Genomic DNA, 18004 nt, shown 5'->3' with positions numbered 1-18004 from the left:
AAGATCATGCTTTCCTATTGGAGTCACCATACTGTTGAACGTTCGCCGCAACCACTCGGGGGGTCATTTCATTAATGAGAGAGCATTACGCTCATTTGAAGGGGATACAGTAGAAGACACTCTGTCATTGTCCTCTGTAATGTGAATACGTGCGTCAGTGTTTCTGTACGTGCATGCAGGCTGCAGAGTGAGTCAGGTTGGCTAACTGTCTCAAAGCAGCCCTGCTGTTAGCGGCTGTGCTAGCTAGCTGGCAGGAGATTAATTCCAGAGCTGGAGCTGTTTATGTAACCTGGGAAAGAGCCAGTGAAGCCTTCCAGCAGTTCGCCTGTCTGTCTCTCTGAGGAGACTCTGCCTGTTTGTATGTGTGTCTAACTCTCACACTATATCTGTGAGACATATTTCTGTTAGTCTGTGGCCCTGTCTGTTTCTCTTGTCTTGTTTCTGTGTGTCCCATCTGCAAGTCTGTAGCACTTTCTCAACAGGGGTTGTGGTGAGAGACTCATCCAGATTTGTTCAGGATCTTGAAACAATTAAGACATAAGGGGAATGTAGGAGTGTAATGTCAGCTCCGTGGCCAGACTGACACTTAAACCCGCCTCCCCACCCCCAGTCCAGCCCCTGTTCCCTGAACAAGGAGAACAGAGTGTGCTGATTTCTTCATCCAGAAACGGTCCATCTCATCTCCACTTGTTTCTCTCCCTGGTCAACACTGTCGTACACAGCACAGCCTAGAACTGCACAGTAAACTCTTGTGTGGACTACTCCCAACTTACTAACTAAATAACAGCAGTAAGGGTTGTCTTATGTCTCCCCTGCTGTTGCATATTACACAGACCTGGTAAATAGTTGTACAAAACAGCCAACGGTCATGTTACCAGAATCATTTGCTCTACAAAAAAGGTCAGAATAAAAAAGTAAAATAATGCCTATCACAAGTTCTCAGAGTCCAATGTGATTTCCTCAATTTGCTTGTTTTGTCAGATCATCCCAAAGATTATGTAAACAATTAATATTATATAAAACTGAGAAAAGCAGCACATGATTGGAATTTTGTCTTTAAAAAATTACTAATCTATTAATGGATTTGCAAAATAGCTTTCTGTTAACAAATTGATTTATCTGCTAATTTATTTAGCTTTAATTAAGCTAATTAAGAACCCATTTAGAAATTAAAAAAAATACACACGTGAAGCTCAGCTGCTTGTTTTGCTGCTTGTGACATTTTGTTTCTTCTGTCCTGCATTGCAGAAGTACAGCTAGCCAATCACAGCCCACACTGAAACAAAATTGGGTGTTTTTTGAAATTCAAGTGAAAACTGGTGATGTTTGAAAGCTTTGAATTGCAGTTTGTGTTACATTTCATTTATAAATTTCTGTATGTCTACATAAATGTCTATGTAGGGTTACGCTCATGTTCACAGTCATGCATGATGGTTACATTTTATATGTATTAATTACAGTCTGTTATTTGTAAGCTCATGTGTCTGATAAATTCAGTGAAATAGATACGATAACGTCAGCCACAGTACCTAGTCTCTGCCCTCCAACTTCTTGCAACAGAGTTCAGAGGACTTAGTGCAACTTTACACCACTGGGACATTGCAAGTGTTAACTGGGATGGTTCTGTGGTTAAGTCATGGTGGTGTAATGTACTGGCTAAGAAAAGTGTGTCAATCAATCAGCCGGCCAGCCGGCTAGACGGTTATGCAGTGCCATCCCCTTTACATAGTCCAACCTTCCCTGGTGGTTAGTAGCTTTGAAAAATGTGCTCAGTTTCAACTGTTGCTATAAACACGGCTGTAGCAACGAGCAGAGCCTGAGTAACCACTGGGTCAAACAAATTGTAGTGTATTGTATTTGAAGCATGTTGTAACTTAGCAGCTGCTTAGATGCCACAGCATGGGGCAAAAGTGTAGTGAAGGTTAGGACTGGTTATGTACATAATGGGAAAAAATTGAGTTGGCTGAACCGCCAGGCACAAGGTAGAAAAAATGTGATGTAAACATATGTTAGTAGATCAGCAGGGCAACTGGGAAGAATGTGAAGCAGGGAGTAACTGTTGGCAGCCATGTCCTTGGGCTTATGAACTGCTCTCTCCTAACTCTCTGACAGAAGACAGAATATCTGTGGCTATTGGTAGAGCAGGAGAATAAGGGAAAAAGGTGACCTGCAGAAGGTTGCTTGTGTAGACATTTACAACTCTTTGTAAACTCTAAAATCACTAGGTTTAATAACATTTAAATGAGTATGACTTTAAAGTTTATTTTAAAGTGACCATAATGGACTAAAGACAATATGATAATTCGATTTTTAAATTAACTTCAAAAAGAGAACAACTTTAGTCACTTAAAGAAATATTTTGCTGATTTTATTCCAGCTATATGTCAATGCATTTTCAATCAATTAAAAAAAAAACTCAAGGTAGAGATCATTCATTTCAAAAACATATTTTAATGAAGATAGTATTAAAGATCAAGTAGATAATGAACAACTGCAGGGCCTATTTGTTAAGAACACACCTGTCTTGCTTTGAGACTGTAGCAGCAGGGTAAATGGGTAAAGATGCTGTGTGGTGGGCAGGAATGCAGTGCAGGCAGTAGGGGTGCAGGCAGGCCAAAGCAGCGCAGCCAGGGGAACTGTAATCCTGTTAAGAACCCAGCTGTGTCTGACGTCAAACTCATCTAGCCACTAACTAGAGGTGAGGAGCTCTCATAAGCAAGGGAGGAAAGTAGAAAAGAGTGTAGACACACTGCTCAGAACTGACGGCAGAGGAAACCAAAAAAATAATTCAGCAGATTTAAAGCTCTTACATTTTTATTTCTGCTCCACTTTATCTGGGCTACTTTGTCAAGGACATAACGCTTTGTGGCTTAATTTCACTGCTCCTTCACTGCTAACATTGCTGCAACCACCCGATCGTGTAGATACATGCTGCATAACATCAGAAGGATACGTCCCCTTCTAACGCAGAAGGCGGCTCAGGTTCTGGTTCAGGCTCTAGTCATCTCACGTCTAGACTACTGCAACTCCCTCCTGATTGGCCTGCCTGCATGTGCCATCCGACCCCTGCAGCTCATTCAGAATGCAGTGGCTCGACTTGTCTTCAACCTCCCCAAGTTCTCTCACACTACACCGCTCCTCCGCTCTCTTCACTGGTTACCAATTGCGGCCCGCATCCGCTTCAAGACACTAGTACTTACGTACAGGGCCACGAACGGATCAGCACCCGCTTACATCCAGGACATGGTCAAACCATATACCCCAACCCGCCCACTTCGTTCTGCATCAGCCAAACTGCTGGCTGCCCCCTCACAGCGAGGGAGAACTAATCACTCAACGAAATCCCAACTGTTCACTGTCCTGGCTCCCAAATGGTGGAACGAGCTCCCCATCGATATCAGGATGGCCGATGTAATTTGCTTCAACGTAGCTTATATAGTATACAGTGCTCGGCGTTATAAACAACAACATAAACACCCTCTTCCTTTTTTAAAAGTGGTGATACTAAAATATAGTCTAGAAATCTAGACGCACCCTAGCGGCAGCAAATGTAATTTGCAGCCAGGGTCAGTCTAGCAACTCTCCCTTGGCTTGCTAGCTGGAAAAACCAAATTCTGGTCAGGCCAATCACATCGTGTATAGAGTCAGTGGGTGGGCTTAACATAAGGACGGCAGAGTTGCGACGGTTCCGCGTGAATTCCCTACTACTTGAAAACAAAGACGATGGCTGCTGCTGCTAGCGAACAGCGGTCTTTCGAATCGGCTTTAGCCGCGACTCTGGACTACTTGGAGTTAAGCACTGAAATCATTCTTAAAAAAGGAAAATGTGTTCGGAGTTTTGCCGACCCAATACGGCAAAAGTTTAATCTATCAACTAGCGTTGGCTATGAGTGCAGAGGGAATTTGAAAGACAACCGTTTATCCCGCCCCTCGGATTGAGCCCTGCCAATGGTGAGTTCCCAGACCCAACATCTTGATGTGGGTCTGGCTTGTCAGGCTACCTAAAATATGAAAGGCTATAAAAATCTTGTCACATCATCTATGATTGATTGTTCTCTCCCACCCCTCGCAGACTGTGAGCACCTGATCCGCAGGATGTTGGTCCTGGACCCATCAAAGCGTCTGTCTGTGGCCCAGATCAAGGAGCACAAGTGGATGGCTCTGTACGCTCCCGTACAGAGGCCTGTTCTGTACCAACAGCCTCCAACTCCTGAGGGCGAGGCGGTTGTGGGAGAGTACAGCGAACAGGTCCTTCGCCTGATGCACAGCCTTGGCATCGACCAGCACAAGACTATAGAGGTGAGGACTTAGCTGGCTTTATTTATTCAACAAGGGTAAGAAGGGGTCAGGTTTAAAGGTCAGAGCTTCAGACTGTGAGGGAGATAACAGTTTTACTCGATGCACCCAAGCAGAATGATGAAGGTGATTGCCCACAGACACAAGAAGGATACGAATGTGTGCAATAAGTTCCTCATTTACTAGACCAGCCAGTGGTGGAAAGAAACGGCACATTTACTTGAGTATGGTCTTCAAGTACAATTTTGAGGTAATTTGCCTTACTTGAGTATGTCTATTTTAGCCCATTTTTACTCCACTACTACTTTGCTACATTACAGAGGCAAATATTGTACTTTTTACATGACTACATCAATAAAATAAATTACAATCTTAAGTAGAAACTGAACTAAAACTAAAATTTAGGACCATACATAAAAAATATACAACAATGCAAAAACGTATATTGTCTTTTGTATGGAAAGGTCAAGTGCGCCATTGAATTTGCACAGATAAATATTGAAAATAACTATACTTGCTCTATTTTTGCACACAGGTATGTAATGATGGATTGTACGTGCACTGGTAGCCTTGTGGTTCATTTGTGTATGCAATATTCAGCAAAAATATCCCATATTCTATGTGCTGTCTTTTTTTTTTATACATTCTGTATATTGTGTTTCTTATCTATACTCTGCTCTTTAGCTGCTGCAATAACCCAATTTCACACTGAACAGTAACAAAGCATTATCTCAGCGTATCTTAAGAGCTGTCGCAGTCATCCACAATGGAAGGTGTGCTTTAGTAATAACTTCAATTACAGACGCTGCCATTTATGTTGTCTGTCATCCCCCAGTCTCTGCAGAACAAAAGCTACAACCACTTTGCTGCTATCTACTACCTGCTGGTGGAGCGCCTCAAGGCCCATCGCTGTAGCTTCCCCGTCGAACAGCGGCTCGACCCCCGCCAGCGACGGCCCAGCACCATCGCCGAACAGACTGTCGCCAAGGTAGCCACAGCGCATCATGCCAACAATGGGGTTCTGAATGATGTGTACAGAGATTACTATACATGCATCCCTGATCAAAGCTCCATTATTCACACCTGCACCCATGAACAATCAAACGGACAGACACCACCCATTCATTTATTTATCCAGCCAGCTTCTGTTCTGGCCAGCCTTGATCTTAATGCGTCTGCTTCAGTTACATTATTCATAATTTTCTTTTCTTTGCCCACGGTCTGTTCTTAGCGACACTTTGCAATTTCTCTTTCATTTCCTTCACCATCTAGGATCTTAGTCAAAGTCGTAATTGCATTATTATCAAGGATGTTGTTAAATATTGGCCACGAATTGGAGAAGGTTCTTTGATTTAATGTCAAAGTCTCTGTTTTCTATCTCTCTGCAGTCGACCAGTGGTTCAGCACAGGTGGGTTTGCTCCCGCAGGGAGTTCGTCTGTTGCGCTCCCCTGCTGTGCCCCAAGCCTCCCCTGATGCTTTTTCCTTCACCCAGACTACAAGTCCCCTGGAGCAGCATTTCATGGTGGAGGACGTCAACATACCCAAAGTAGGTCCAATACCAGTAAAAACAGCCTGAGACTTCAGGTGTCTTTCTGTTTGTGTGTTCGTCCTCTTTCGGTTATTGAAGTTGTAGTTATTACGGTCATTATCAGCTTGCACAACGATGGCCTGAAACATAAGTTTGACGTTGATTTGCTTTGACAAGCATACCCACTCATTGTGAATCAGAAGTGTGTGTGTGTGTGTGTGTGTGTGTGTGTGTGTGTGTGTGTGTGTGTGTGTGACTCCTTTTGAGGTTTTGAGCATTGGCTTGCTCTGTCAACCTGCCAGAGTGCAGTTGACTTCTTCTCTTATGTAAGAACTCAGCCAGCACACATCAGACAGGACAGCTGCCTGTCCTGCAAGGCTTCTTGACACACACACACACACACACACACACACACACACACACACACACACAAACACACAGAGTGCTCTCACTATATCTTTTTTTATCTGTACCAACCAGCGACCTTTTCCTTTAGTCCTGTTGTTGAGCTGACCGACTGTTACAGAACACAGACACCAGTGGTCTGAGATGATGGCCTCACACACCTGCAGGACTACACACAAACAAACACAAACACACATGCACAAACACACACACATACATAGATGCAATGTCAAGATTTCTTTTCCATCCCACCCCCTCGCTTGACTCCAATAAAGAGGTGTGTGTGTGTGTGTGTGTGTGTGTGTGTGTGTGTGTGTGTGTGTGTGTGTGTGTGTGTTTTAAGCGGAACAAAGACAGAGTGCATGTTATCTGGGTGAATGGAGCCTGGTTATGTAAGCTGTCCTGTGATGATGATGTGACCTATTGCGAAGCTGAGTGAACACACATGGACAGAAAGCTGCTGTGCTGCTCCATCTTGCCACAGCGACCGCCTACCAATCAGCCAACATCTCATCTTTTCTTTTTTTAGTTTTTTTTTCTTTCTTCTTCCTTCTCCATTCAGCTTCTTTCGCTCTTCTTGTGCGTGCGTGTGTGCGTTGAGTAACTGCATTCCTATCCCAGCACACTACAGAAAGCAGATGGGGAATTGGGAAAAGTTGCTTTTTCTAGACCAACACCAGGCTTTCTGGTTGCTGCAGCCACTCATGCAGATGATCTTTATCTGTGTGTGTGTGTGTGTGTGTGTGTGTCACACAGCACTTTTAGTCAAAGCTCACTTCCTGGCCCTGCATTCCTTCATTCCCACCCTCCACCTCTATGCTAACATAAACAGGCCTGCATGCTGCAACAAACAACGCACACACTCCCAGTATGAGACCAACTGTGGTGAGTTGAGGGAAAACAGAGGGAGGAGAGTAACTAATGGAGCCCTCATTCTCAGTATGGGGGTCTCCTTTGTACGTGTTCGCGTGCACCCTGTGTGTGTTTAAAATGCCTGATTTGACCAACAGTGTGTCCTTCAATGTTCAGCTGTTTCCTTCCTGGCACAGTATGTTTTGAATGTATAGTTATCATTCTCTCTTTCTGTCCCTTCTTATCCCCCCTGCATCTAGGTGAACGGCTGCCTGCTGGACCCCTTGCCTCCCCCCACTGTCCTCCGCAAGTCCTCCACCTCGTCACCCAGCAACATGATGGAGACGTCGATCGATGAGGGCATCGAGACTGAGGAGCCCGACACAGAGGATGATCCGCCCCACCTGCCCTCAGCCTATCAAACAGCTCGGTTCGGCCAAAGGCGACACACCCTCTCCGAGGTGACCAATCAGCCGGGGCCTTGGAACCAAGGTATGATGTCACCTAAGTCTATCACATGCATCTAATGCTAAAGCAGAGCTGTTTAAAATAAAGAATGTTGTCCCCCAGGTAAATTATTTGCTCTAGGCCACAACCCCTCCATGGGCAGCGTGGACTCGGACATGGGCCATGACATGGGCTCAATGCACAGCGACCTCGGCCTCCTGGAGGATCCCCCCTCTCTCAGTGAAGTAGTACCAGCCAACAGCTCTTCTCCCGGCGTCACTCCTACACCTTTCTTGAATGCTCGGCCCGCCAACCCAGCAATGGCCGTTCTGACTTCGCAGCACAGGGAGACACACAACCGCTCCCCCATCAGCTTCAGAGAAGGACGCCGTGCCTCCGACACCTCCCTCACCCAAGGTCAGGACCAACAGTGTTAATTTGTCTTTTTTTCCCTATATCCATTCATTGTTCTTTTTGGACCCTCATTTCAGTTTATGCACTCAGACTACATTGACTTCATATTGGGTTAAGGCAGTGGCTGTGGCTCAGGAGGTACAGTATTTATACTTAATCTGTACAGTAGTACATTTTTAGTTAGGGAAGTATTTTTGAGCCAGTGGAACGAAATTCTGTTCCCTATTGCTCTATATACAGTACACAGCTGAATGCAGCAAGGTCAGACATGCTCTTGAGAGATTGCATAAAGATATTCTGTGACACATCACAGAAAAAAATCACTGTCTGAAGTGGAAGGGAACAAGACAGGTTGAGAGAAATGCTTTAAAATCACAGATCAGCCAAGTGTCAATTTGATGCCAGATCCGGCACGTCTTCTTAAAGCCCAGTCACTACAAGCTGCAGAGAGTTTGATGTATAAAGTGTCAATGTGAATATGTCTGAGGCTCTGGGATCCACAGAGCACCAGTCAAGAGGAAGAGCATTGATTATTATGACATAAATGCAACACCCCTGCTGCAGCTGCTCTCTCAAACCCTTCTACACACGCACACACACACACACACACACACACACACACACACACATACACATGTACACTGTGTGTGTGTGTGTGTGTGTGTGTGTGTTTGTTATATGATGAGAGAGGAGGGAGAGACAGGGAAAAAGTGTGTGAAAGAGAGGAGGGTGAGCAAATGAGAGAGGGAATGAGGCACTTTTATTTATTTTATATATTTATATATATATATATATATATATATATATATATATATATATATATATATAAATAAAAGTGCCTCATTCCCTCTCTCATTTGCTCCTCTCTTTCACACACTTTTTTCCTGTCTCTTCCCCCTCTCTCATCCTTTTCTCGTCTCTCTGACGACTATGACGGTGATGATTCACATTATGAATCACAGACAGATATTTTTGAAGGTTCTCAGCCCACATATCTCACCCCCCCTTCTCTCTCTCTCCCTCTCTTTCTCTATCCTTCTCTTTTTCACTCACTCTTTTTCTCCCTCTGTTCAAGCTCATTCTCTGTCTTGCTTTCTTTCTCTTTTCAAAGTTTCAGTCTGTGGCAGGCAGGATTTGTCTCCACATCAGAGAGAAAAAGGAGCCCAAACATAAGAGGGAAAGTTAAAGGACAGTTCCGGCGCAAAACGAACCTAGGGGGTTAATAACAGATGTGTACCCACTCTGTCGTTCTCTGGGACATGTTTTCATGCTAATCAAATGAGTTTGTAGCTTGAAAGACGCTAGCGCACCGAAGCATTGAGAACTTTGTCGCGTTCTCGTATACAGGCGGCCGCCGTCTTGGGAGCTACTGTCTTCCTAAACTATCTTTTTAATAAACTGTCTGTACACTTACAAAGTTCTCAATGCTTTGGTTGACATTTAGGGACCCTCATTATGCTACTGTTGAAGTGTGGTGATATTTTGAGTGGTATTAGTGGTATAAATAGCGATTCGTTTTTACTTTCCCTGTGCCCCGAACACTATCCTTGTAAGCTAATCAGTGGTCCACGCTGGCTTGTTTCAAGCTATAAACTCATTTGATTAGTATGAAAACATGTCCCAGAGAGCGACAGAGTGGGTACACATTTTTAACCCCTAGGTTCGTTTTGCGCCGGAATTGTCCTTTTAAACAACCTCAATCTACCATTTTTTATTTTTTTTCTCCCTTTACTACATTATTCTGTGCCTGCTGGTTGTAAATCACCTGTGCTTTAGCCAAGTAGAAACTATGATTATGGCTTAAAAATGTTACTTCTATAGCACTACATTGACAGCCTGAACTGTGCGCTCCCAGTTGGTATTTTCGGTTATTTATTCATTTTTTTCTTCATAATCCTCTTTGGAGAGTGTTGATGCAGTGGATTCCTTTTGCGTCAGACTGCTGACTCTGGTTTTAAATAACTCCCACCATCATGGTGAGTCAGGTCCTATCGTTCACAGCCACAGCTCGTCACCACTGGATGGGTCTTATCAGAGCTACTTGCTGTTGCGCACACACACACACACACACACACACACATATACTGTCACACACACCTGCAGCTCCTCATGACGTACATCCAGCCACATTATCAGTAGGGGCGATGAAAAGTGCTAACCAGTCAACCAGTTTGCTAACGTCAGTGAGGATAAAGGCTGACTCTCTTAGTGGATAGAGCCTTTGACATTGTGTTGTGAAGAGAGAAGTGATTCTTTTGATCAGCTGCAAGAATCAATACTGACTTTTGTATTGTGGGGATTTGTTTATGCTTTCAGGTCTGGTTGCGTTTCGTCAGCACCTCCAGAACTTGGCGAGGACCAAAGGCATCCTGGAGCTGAACAAAGTCCAGATGCTGGTGGAGCAGATGGGCACTGGGGAAGGGGCTGCCATGGGCCCCCTGGGACCTCAGCACCACTTACACAACCTCCTGGAGGTCCGTCCTGTTGCATAAATACCCAACCATACACACACACACACACACACACACACACACACACACACACACACATATCCTTAACTCTAACCTATTAAAAATCTTTCTCTTCCCAAACCCATTCTCAGCCTCAGTACCTCTACTATCCTTAGTCCATGTTGCCCAGAAAAGAAAAAGAAAAAACTGGCACCCAGGCTGTTGTGTAACCCCAGGAGAGGCAGCCAACTGTGGCTTGTTTACTGTCTCCCATCCCCTGGGGCCTGGAGCCTAGGCCAAAGTGAATGTAGCCATTGTTGAAGTCAATCACTTACCCATAGTAGCGACTGGCGCTGAGTAGGCCCAAACTGCAATCACACACAAAGACGGGTACACATATACACAAAATGACACACAAACAGACACACTGCAAGGGGAACCATTTAAGGGAAGATCCATAGGCTTTCCAGTAAAAACAACAACACACAAAATCAATTGTGGAAGCAGACAATATCTAGTTGTTTTCCTTTTATCCATCTCTCATAATACAATAACGTAGCTCTTTGTTGGTTATGATGCTCAGGCCCCATCATCCTTTTAATTTGCTTTCATTTCATTTAACTACTGTGTTATCCCTGTGGTACATGCCATTTAGAGAAAGGCATCTGGCTGATCAGTCACCACACAGGCATTTGGGCAGGAGACAGCATGGATAATCCAGTTAGACCACACGATGAGGCACCCAGACCCTGACACAGCTTTATTAGCTGATAGGAAAGGGGATCTGGGATACGTGTGTCCACATGCATGCGTGTACATGAGCATAAACATCCCTTGTTCTAATGTTTTTGATTGAAGGGTGAAGCATCCAAGCAACAAGAGGGCCTAGCTTTATACCAAGGCGGGCTGCAGCCGCCTCTGCTGTCCCGCAGACAGAGTTTAGAGACACAATACCTCACTCATAGACTACAGGTACAGTCTATCATTCATTATTTGGCTGTTTTGCATAACATTCAGTGATACCATTTAGAAATGTAAGGATTATCACCTCTGCCATGATGCAACAATAATGAAACAGTTTGTAGCCATTGTTACCATTGTAATTATCCTGAACACCATCATCTCTCTTCTATCTACCCCAAAGGCCAACGTCTTGGCTAACAGTCCCGCTAGCTGCCAACTTTTCTGTCAGGATACTCGAAGTTTAGAGCAACAGCTGCAGGAACACAGGTAAATCACACTGTAAATGTTTTCTCCACACATTTTATTTTTTATTCTTTTTTTTCTCCATTTTATGAAATATTTTCAGTGCCTTGTGTTAATTTAGCTGTGGTGAAAGGTCACTGCTGGAAGATTGTATTTAGATTGTATTGTTACAATGCTACAATTACCTTGCCTGATAATCAGACTGAAGTGCCATTTTGTTTCACATCAGTCATTCAGCCTGACATTGTGTTCATGTTTGCTGATTTCTTTTTAATAAGGGGGTTATTTTGTTTTCGGTTTTGCTCTAACTGTAGTAGCAGTTGGTAGTGGCAGTCAACGTTTTTCACATTGATTAAAGAAATGTGTTGATTTAAAGTCAGCAAAATCAGTGATTTCTTTCTAAACACATTATACATGCTAGAAATTCTTGTTGAAAACAGTCACTGCTGTGGGTGTGTGCATTGTGCTGTCTGTTGTCGTGAAGCGGCACTCTTCTTCGGCTCAGGTTGTGTGTGAACACATTTATTTTTACTTTACCAGGAACAGAATTAAGAGTAGTTATTTCTGTACAACTGTCTCTCATCCACGCTTCTCCCCATTTTTCTGTCGCTATTTTTCATGGATGTACTAAGCTCTGACTGTTTCTCCAATCGTCAATGAGCACAACAGGCCTATTTGCATCGCTGAACAAATTGGTTATGTGGGAAGCGATTCGGTGGTCTGGGACCAGGCTATTGCAAAACATCAGGGTTGAATCACTGATTTAACATTTGGGGGGACCATTTTCAATGTATGCCTTTTGCGACCCAACCATCCAGGGCATCCTGGGGGGGAATTCCCCCAAGGATAATTTTTTAGAAACTAAATCCTAAATCAATCAATCAATTTTGTTTGTCACATGGAATCGTACGAGGTACAATTCCAGTGAAATGTTATCCCATCAGCTCCTTCAACTTGTGCATGATTCGTCATAAAGCCAAATGTGGCCGTCAGATTGGCACACAGAAAAAGAGTCTCCCATTTGCATGGCAGTGGCACTCCAGGATCCAGCCAAGTCTCACCAAAAGGACACCACAGCTCCTGACATCCTGCTAGAAACCGACATAGGCACAGAGGCCACCCAGCTCACCGTCCAACGCCTATACACTGGCTAACAGGATGCCCGGCAGAGAAGTCGCAGTCGGTGTTGAAAGAGATGGTGGTGGACGCAGATATGGTCTTGCTTGTCCACGTAGTCGGGATCGTAGCCATAGGTCGTAGCTGATAGCCATCTTCTCTGTGTTTAGTCTGATGTTTACATTTGAAAACCTTGACCGGCCAGGCTAGCAGAGTCAGCAGGAGACTGGTGAGTTGGTTTCCCTATCCTGATGAGCGACTCGTAGTCATGAGATGGGCGCAGAGATGGTCTTGAGCTCATCTTTTCCTCTGTGTTTACTCTGATGCTTAAATTTTTAAACTTGACTGGCCAGCTGGTTAGCTAGTCCAGGCTAGCAGATTGGGCTAGCAGAGTTAGCAGAGTCGGCTGGATACTGGCAAGTTGATTTCCCGATCCTTATGAGGGACTCATAGTCACATGCCGGCCAACGTCGACCAGATAAAGCATAACTAATATTTATTTTTTAAGATTATTTTGTTGGGCATTTTTTAGGCTTTTATTACACAGGACAGCTGAAGATGTGAAAGGGGAGAAAGAGGGGGAATGACGTAGCAAAAGGCCGCAGGTCAGAATTGAACCTGTGACCGCTGCGGCAAGGACTGAGCTTTTATACATGGTACGCACACTCAACCAGGTGAGCTATCCAGGCACCCTAAGCACAACTAATATTTGTAAAATTGACAGTTCAGCATCAATTTTGCAGAGCTGACGGAGAGGCAACTGGAGAGGTCTGCGCCTTCTAGAACCATTTTCATTACTCATCCGTTCTCTAAGTTTTGACTGAGGTCCTTTTTAGGGAGCCAGCATATAATTGAGGGCTGCACAGGAAAAGTGTACACATGTTTATGTAATTTTTGTATTTTTGCGTCAGCTGTTTACTTCTATTAGCAGTGTAGACCCTGCTCACCCCAGTGTCACTTTGCTGTTCAGCTTTTAAATCTTACAATTATAAGGTCACGGATTGTGTAAGCTATGCTTCGCAGTCTCGACAAAACTAGTATCTGTTTAGCCACGACCCAAAACAGCTGCGATTCTCTTTCATATGAACCCAGATTTGGGACGTCAGTCCCAAATCTGCCTGAAATTAATGTTGATGGGTGCCAAATTTTATGCACATAAAAATAGTGTGACTCAATACATTATTGGGGGGGGGACAATTTGATACTTTCTGAATATTGTATTGTTTATTAGTGTATTGTGATTACGCCCCAGCAAAACATCACAGCAAAACACATTGAATGCCATGTTTGAATTCAATTTTTTGCAAGCTTTGTGCTAGTCCTTGTGTTGATTCAAAGTGTTGCCTTGATCTAAGTGGGATCTACTGCACTCCCCACAGACTGAACCAGAAGAGGATGTACCTGCAGCAGTCGCATGGCATGGGGCTGCAGGTCTACTTCAACCAGATGCAGATAGCTGAAGGATCCTTCCCGACAGGCGGCCCTGCTCTGGACCAGGCACCATCTCAAAGTTCCACTCAGGGCCCCCCTATGTCAGCCGCCCAGCAGCAGGGCAGTCCTCAGGCCTCGCCTCCCTTCAGCCACCCCCATAGTCTGAGTCCCTTGATGGAACCGGGCGAGGGCCTGGTTTATGATCCCTATATGAGCCACCACCACTACACCCAACACCTGCCAGCTGGATCTCACCTCCATCACCAGCTCCACCATTCCCTGCCTCATGAAGCCTCTTCCAGTGGCCTGGGCTTCAGCTACCCTGCAGGCTGTGAGCAGCAGGCCCTGGGGCCTTCCACTGAGGGTCTTTATCCAGAGCAGTACGAGTTCCCTCTAGACCCTGCCTGGTTGCCCCCGCCTGCTCCAGGAGAGGCTGAAGCTGGGGTTTTGGCAGGTCCGGGGCAATCAGATGGCCTGGGCCTGCCTGAGTTGCAGGGCTCCCTCCTGGACAGTGAGATGATGGAGACCGTGGACTCCCAGCATGGCTTCGTACTGGTCAACTAAAGCCAGCTGAGGGGGTTAATAGAAAGCAGTATTAAGCAATGAGAACCTACACAGCACTAAGAGCAGAGAGAATGGAGATATAAGTGGAGACCAAGCATAGCAACAGGGAAGGAAAAGTGTTCATTTTTGTATGACTAATACAAACTTAATTTCTTAGTTGTGATGAACCTCAGACAACCTTTCTACCACAATCATCCCTTAGCCTACCTCCCTTTCTCCCTCTCCTCCTCTGTTCTTATCAGCTCTGTAAGGCAGGAACAGGTCCGATATGGCACAATTCAGGCTTCGCCGTGCTGACTTGGCGAGGCTGCCGTTTTCACGGACGTTGTGACACCTGTGAGGACTGCGGCGTGCAGCACATCCTGGAGTCTGCCAGAGTGCAGCATTTCACCTAGAAATGGTTTGGAAGTGATCTAATTTAGGACTGACTGTCATACAACCATAAAGACAATAGCTGGCAGTGTTTGTGTATTTAAAATAGGACACCATCAACATCAATAGACTGATTCTCAAAACACTTCTGTGTTTTTTTATTTCAGTAGATAAAAAAACAACTGAACAAAATAGCCCTCATTTATCACGATACCATGGAAATCACCGCAAATTCAAGCGTTAGTGTTTTTTGTCCATTTTATAGAAATTATTTTACACACTAATGTGAAAGCAAACGCTAACGTGATGAGTGCACAGGTTTCAACACTAACATTTACACTACTCCAAAAAAACAACATGTAACTCTTGATGGTCATTTGCCTAAACAAATACCCTTAGCATGCTGATTGAAGCACCAGGTTTGGGAGTAATGCACCATTTGTTGAGCTTGTGTTTTTAACAGCGCTAAACTCTATTTTGTGTTAGTTAATTGAATTGAATTGAATAAAAATAATCGATCACAAACCTGTAGCTGCAGGCTTTTGTGTAGACCACATGACATAAGTACTAGTTTTTTGTTTTTATAACTTTTAACTACTGACCCTGATTTATTTCCTACACTACTGAACTGCTTTTTTTCACCTTTCCTTCCTGTTGCACACACTTGCCAGGTCTCTTTATACTCAATAAGATGAGGGTAGTTGCCAGTTTTTGCAGGCGAAATGCCCACGTCTGTTTAAAAGTTGAATTGTGATCATGTGTTTTCCTGATAAATGAGGGTTGATGTAATTAACGTGTTTGGTTGAGAAGTAGCGGCGTTTTAGACAGTCAATATTATTCTATTTTTGTGGCAATACTGAAGCAATATTAATCCTTAATGTTGAGGGATTATGAATGGAAGCCTCACCTGTACAGCTAACTCTGATTGGTTCCCTGGGACCTCTGAGTCATCAGCAGTGACGTCACTTAAGCTGATGATGTAACCAGGAGATAATCTCCCCCTCACTCGCCCTGGAAGTGCAGGGACAAGCCTGGAAACGGTGTGTGTGTGTGTGTGTGTGTGTGTGTGTGTGTGTGTGTGTGTGTGTGTGTGTGTGTGTGTGTGTGTGTGTGTGTGTGTGTGTGTGTGTGTGTGTGTGTGTGTGTGTGTGTGTGTGTGTGTGTGTTACTTCAGATTTTCTGCATCCATCACATCATTTGTCTGAAGAAGACAAACACTGTATTGACGTCTCCATTCAGAATAACAAACTGTGCTTTCCCCCTCAGTGCACAGTCGTAGCGTTTAGATCTATTTGGGTTTACATACTCTATGCTCCAGTCATGCCTCTGAGTTGTATTAATGATGAATCATGTTAATAATAATGGAATGTCCCCTTAAAGATTCCCTTCATTAGATTTCATTAAAGAATGTTTTACTCTCTGACATTGGGGCCCCTGGGAGACAAAGACCAGCAGATCAGTCACCTAACACTGGATTTTGACTACAGGCTCACCACTGCTCTTTGGTTGACAATGAACCAGCAACAAGATGAGAGATCTTTATTTTTATTTTTACAGCACTTAGACTGTGTTCAATCTAGTTGAAGTGCACAGGTGTATCTTCTCTGGCATATAATGATGATTTAAAAACTACATTGAGAGGGTTGAGGCTTGAGATGAGATTAGTGGACTGCGACATTGTGCCCATCTGCCAGACTGCGTGACCTTCAGTGGTCGTGGGTTCAACTGTTGGAGTGTTTGTCAGCCTTCAAAACAAGACAGTCGTTCTCAGCATGTAGACCAGACTGAGCAGATGTCTTAGAGTTCACAATCAGACTCTAAAGTACCAAAGTGGTATGACAAGGAGGCTTTACAGCTGCAGTTAACAGTCTTAAAAGATGGCTTGAAAATGTGGACCAACTGTGGTTGCAGTCCTGTGCATGACTGAAAGGAAAAATCCACCCTAAAATGCTTTTAACACTGTTTAACAACATATTAAGGCTGCAACTAATGATCAGATTATCTTATGATTCTATCTTTTGATTATTTGGTCTATAAAATGTCGGAAAATAGTGAAAAACGCCCATCACAATGTGTCCGGGCCCAAGTTGACATATTCAGCTTCGTCTGACCAACAGTCCAAAATCATGTTTAGTTTAACATATTTAGTTTTCTCTCAAGTCTGATAAAACGTATTGGCACTTTTGTGGAGGAAAAAAAAAAAGACAAACAACATGTTGATTATCAAAATTTATGCTGAATAATTGTATATCCACTCTACAACAGACTAACACTGTTGGCAATTCAAAGTTTTCTTTTGTTCTTTAGTGGTGTACCTTTTGTAATCCTGAATATAATTAATCCATATGACATCACATTGAGATATTTCTCGCATTGAACATATCTATCAAGAAAACGGCCAGTTTTGATCTCCGAATCAGAGAGCAAATGCTTAAGTCACCATTTAGTCAAACAAGCAGAGATACTAACTCAACAACAATGTTGCACCCAACCATAAGATATATTGCAAAACAGGTCTTGTGTTAATAGTTCCACCCTAAAATGTACAGATGCTACGTTTATAGGGTCATAAACCCACATTTTATTGACAGAAATAAGTTCACACCCAGTTTCATGGGTCATGTTGAAAATGTCCTTTAGAAAGAGAATGTGAGGCAGGTTAAACATGAAATAAAAAGTGCTCATATTATGCTTTTTGGCTTTTTCCCTTTCCTTTATTGTGTTATATATCTTTTTTGTGCACGTTATAGGTTTACAAATTGAAAAAGTCCAAAGTCCCCCCCAAAGGGACTTACCATCTCCAACAGAAAACACTGTTCACAAACTGCTCCAAACAGCTCTATTGTAGTCCAGCCTTTACTTCCGTGATGAACATGCGTCACTTTGTAACACACGTTATAATGCTTGCTTAGCTGCTAGCAT

At 43.8% G+C, this 18004-nt stretch overlaps 1 protein-coding gene across 4 annotated transcripts in view; it reads left to right on the top strand.

Annotated features, from left to right (window-relative positions):
* Positions 1–17302, top strand: part of sik2b (salt-inducible kinase 2b) — a 53014-nt gene extending 35712 nt beyond the window's left edge. Inside the window, exons 7-16 of one of the 4 annotated variants that reach the window (XM_031297015.2) lie at positions 4073–4299; positions 5132–5284; positions 5685–5843; positions 7343–7574; positions 7653–7946; positions 10260–10417; positions 11252–11365; positions 11538–11623; positions 12886–12944; positions 14095–14221. In XM_031297015.2, the coding sequence (XP_031152875.1) occupies positions 4073–4299; positions 5132–5284; positions 5685–5843; positions 7343–7574; positions 7653–7946; positions 10260–10417; positions 11252–11365; positions 11538–11623; positions 12886–12925 (1463 nt within the window). In that variant the 3' untranslated portion in view covers positions 12926–12944; positions 14095–14221. Of the gene's footprint in view, positions 1–4072; positions 4300–5131; positions 5285–5684; positions 5844–7342; positions 7575–7652; positions 7947–10259; positions 10418–11251; positions 11366–11537; positions 11624–12885; positions 12945–14070 lie in introns of all 4 variants that reach the window. The other 3 variants (XM_031297012.2, XM_031297014.2, XM_031297011.2) reach the window with 3 other exon arrangements.
* Positions 17303–18004: the final 702 nt, after the last annotated feature.

This window comes from Sander lucioperca, chromosome 5, assembly GCF_008315115.2.
Source record: "Sander lucioperca isolate FBNREF2018 chromosome 5, SLUC_FBN_1.2, whole genome shotgun sequence".
Taxonomy (NCBI): Eukaryota; Metazoa; Chordata; class Actinopteri; order Perciformes; family Percidae; genus Sander; species Sander lucioperca.
Note: the sequence above shows the minus strand (reverse complement) of the source record. Positions and strands in the feature narration are given on the sequence as shown.